At 36.9% G+C, this 3,386-nt stretch overlaps 1 protein-coding gene across 1 annotated transcript in view; it reads left to right on the top strand.

The window, feature by feature from the left end:
- The first annotated feature begins 699 nt into the window (after positions 1–699).
- The window catches only part of LOC128895806 (pickpocket protein 28-like), a 5,444-nt gene continuing 2,757 nt past the window's right edge, over positions 700–3,386 (top strand). The window contains exons 1-7 of the mRNA XM_054158734.1: positions 700–754; positions 1,137–1,267; positions 1,349–1,536; positions 2,048–2,198; positions 2,291–2,436; positions 2,701–2,797; positions 2,901–3,164. Of these exons, the coding sequence (XP_054014709.1) occupies positions 700–754; positions 1,137–1,267; positions 1,349–1,536; positions 2,048–2,198; positions 2,291–2,436; positions 2,701–2,797; positions 2,901–3,164 (1,032 nt within the window). The remainder of the gene's footprint in view (positions 755–1,136; positions 1,268–1,348; positions 1,537–2,047; positions 2,199–2,290; positions 2,437–2,700; positions 2,798–2,900; positions 3,165–3,386) is intronic.

Here is a 3,386-nt window from a genome sequence, read left to right as displayed (position 1 = left end):
TTATTAACATACCATTTTTTAATACATATTGCACTTATTATTAACATTATCTTTTACATACTGTCTTACTGTCTATCTTAATATAATGGATTCTTATATTCTAATTTCAAACATCTAAATACTTCCATTGCTTAAACGTTTCATTAACAATACACGTTTCATCTTTTGATGTCTAAACTTATCTACTGCCTTTTGTTCAGACTTCTCTGTTTCTTTGGAAGCTTCGATTGTCTCCTTTGTAATATAAACTTATTCCTAATTTCAATTCAATGATTAATTAATTAAGCGTTCTCCATCACTCGTTCGTTGCTGAAAGTGCACAAATAAGAATATTACCCATCTCCGCAATAAGTTTATCAGTAACCGAGCGAATTTTTATTACTTTTACGAGAAAACCTTCCCTCGGTCATAGAAAAGTATCGCTCGAGCGATGTGTCAATTTCCTTTTACCTTCGGCTTGTATCATTCGCGTAAGTGATCCTGGAGTTTTAGAACGACTGAAAGACAAATAACGGCGTTTCCTAGTATTACGCCGAGCAAAATTGGTGGAAAATGGAATTACCGGGCAACGAGAGTCCGTGTAACGATGAAATATACTCGGCATATCGCTGCCTGTCATGTTTATTCTCGCGATAGATCTCGCGGCGGTTAGTTTGACAGAATTTTCGCGCCAGCTGTCGATCGGGTCGAAAAATCAGTATGAAAAGTATGCACGAAAATAATTACGATTCGTGCAAGAGCAAACGGAAGTTGGGTAAATCGTTTTAACGTTATAATTACACATTTTCTGTCGCTTTCATTCATCTACGATGTGTTTCGTTTAAAGGGGGATGTTTTAATATGATACAATTATCAAAGTTTTTATAAAAGTTATTTAGTTCACAAGCAAATTATGCGGTGTAAATAATAATTTTGTAATTACAATAGTGGAAGAGATTTACCAAACAAATTAATTTTGTTAAATGAGACTTTTTTATACTTAAAAAAAAAATGTTTATTGAATCTCCTGTATATTGAATACTCCTGTACAACTTGCCCCTTTGTGCCAAATAAATTTTGTTAAAACATATTTTTCGTAGCATCATAGAGATATTTAACCATTTCGATATAAACGAAACGCATTGTATATATCGTAGCAGGTTATCGATCAACTTTCATGCAATCCTTGAAGAGATCGGTGCGCGTGTATTGCGAAAATACAGGACTGCACGGATTTCGCTACATCGTAAAGAGCAAAACGTTAATGGATAAAATAGTATGGTTCACGGTGGGTCGGTGGTGTTTGCATTAATTTTGTTTATCGTTCATATTTTGTCTGTATCACACAATATTAACACTTCGTTTACAGATTTGCACGTCGTCCATCGCTTTTTGCGTTGTTTTGATGTTTCGTTTGTGGATAAACTTCTCGAGTAATCCAACGATGACGATGATCGACACCTCGAATCCCATAAAGGATTTACAATTTCCGGGCATCACTATATGCAATAACAACAAGGTTTACAAACCTCATGCCGATGTCATCGCGCAGAAATTGTAAGCGACGATCACTGTACAGAGTCTGGCATCTTCGCCACCTTAAATAACTTTTAAACCTGTCGTTGATACGAAATTTCTTCACGCTTAATAATTTTCACAGTTTGCAATTTTCACAACTTACAACTTACATTCTCTACAATTTTAGAAGTTAGTTTAAATGTTACTTGTTTACGTTAGATGCTTCGCCCTGTAAAGCATTACAATGCTTTCGACGTAAAAAATAATTAATTTAAATGGTCCTTTAAAGTGGTTTCAATAAATACTAAATAACTCATCTTTCGGCGTTTCAAAAATTATTATGGTAAATTACAATGGTTCGCGAATTCGATCATAACGGAGCAGGTTCAGAAAGCTAGGATTCACCGAACGAATTCATCTACGTGCCAACCACAATTCCAGCAATCATTTGACAATAATGACAGTAATAATAATCCCAGGCTGCTCGTATGCGTAACATAGAAATTACAGCCCGCAGCGTGTGCCTCACAGAAACCATTTCCTGGGATAGGTTGCTGAATGGATTCGATACCGACATGAGCAATAGGCTGTTCTTTTCCTTGATGAAATTAATACTGCCGGACAAAATTGAGATCGATAACGCAACTGCGTCGTGGGCCCTCGATACTCTTGGTTACACTGTCGAGAAGCTCATGTTTGAGGTGAAAAATGTTTTTCCACTTTATTCTTATACCCCCTCAACCTATTCACGTAACCGAAGAACGAACCATCACTTTTCTTTTTCCTGTTGCAGTTGATGCAACCTTGCAGTTCGCTATTGGTGAGATGCGTCTGGCTAGGTCAACTTTACGATTGCAATAAAATTTTCAAAACCGTGAAGGCGAACGAAGGATTCTGTTGCGGATTTAATTACCATTTCGGACTTTCTGAAAACTACGAGTAATTTCGAAACGTATTAATATTCAATAAATATTCTATTTTCGATACTACTTTAAATTCAGCATTCTTGACATTTCTTCACCAACAACGTTACTTGTCAACCGCTGATATTTTTCGCAGTGAAAACCTCGCAAATAATGCTGCCTTTATTCTTGTATCGAATTATAAATGTAAAAGTATTCGAGCCTGTTTCTGTAATAATTCTCTTAATTTAATCAATTAATTTATTAATGAATAAATTCTAATTTTGTAAAATGTCTTTAGAGCCAAATATTCGCAATCAGCGACCGTAATGACGACCGAGGAAGATTTTGAATCGTACAATTCCTCCGATCCTCTGCCAGGTGTTGGACAAATTCTGGTAATTAAGATAATTTCTCTGCTTTATTCAGAAGCCGACGGATTGGTCACCCGTTTCGTTAACGGTTTACGTCGGGGGTTCGCGTTGCGACGCAATTTTTTAGAATGTTCCAGGGTCTGGTCGAGATATCGGTTTATCAGTCGCGCTGAATATCGACGCGAAAAACTATAAAAGCTCGGTGAGGCAGTTCGTGGGTGCCACTGTGCTGACACACGATCCACTAGATTATCCGGATGTCGGTGCGCAATCCTCTACCGTGCTGCCGGGCCATTCGATGTCGATGACACTCGCTGGAACGAAAATCGAAAGCGCGGAGGATATTCGCAATATACCGTTGCGCAAGAGGATGTGTTTATTCGACGGCGAGGTACCCGTGACAAGCATAATTACACTTTTCCATGTACGATTCTGTAACGTTCGATCGTTGATGTTAGGATGTTGGGATTGCAAAGAGGAAAGTACTAAAAATATTTTTCATTTATTTTGTTAAAAGTGATATTCAATCTTTAAAATATGTTTAGAAATTTTTCTTGACGACGCTAGATGTCTAATATAAATATTTCGTACGTGTATTAAATACACAGGATGT

Source organism: Hylaeus anthracinus, unplaced genomic scaffold, assembly GCF_026225885.1.
Source record: "Hylaeus anthracinus isolate JK02 unplaced genomic scaffold, UHH_iyHylAnth1.0_haploid 5, whole genome shotgun sequence".
Classification (NCBI taxonomy): Eukaryota; Metazoa; Arthropoda; class Insecta; order Hymenoptera; family Colletidae; genus Hylaeus; species Hylaeus anthracinus.
The sequence above is the reverse complement of the archived record's forward strand: the minus strand, read 5'-3'. Positions and strand labels throughout refer to the sequence as shown.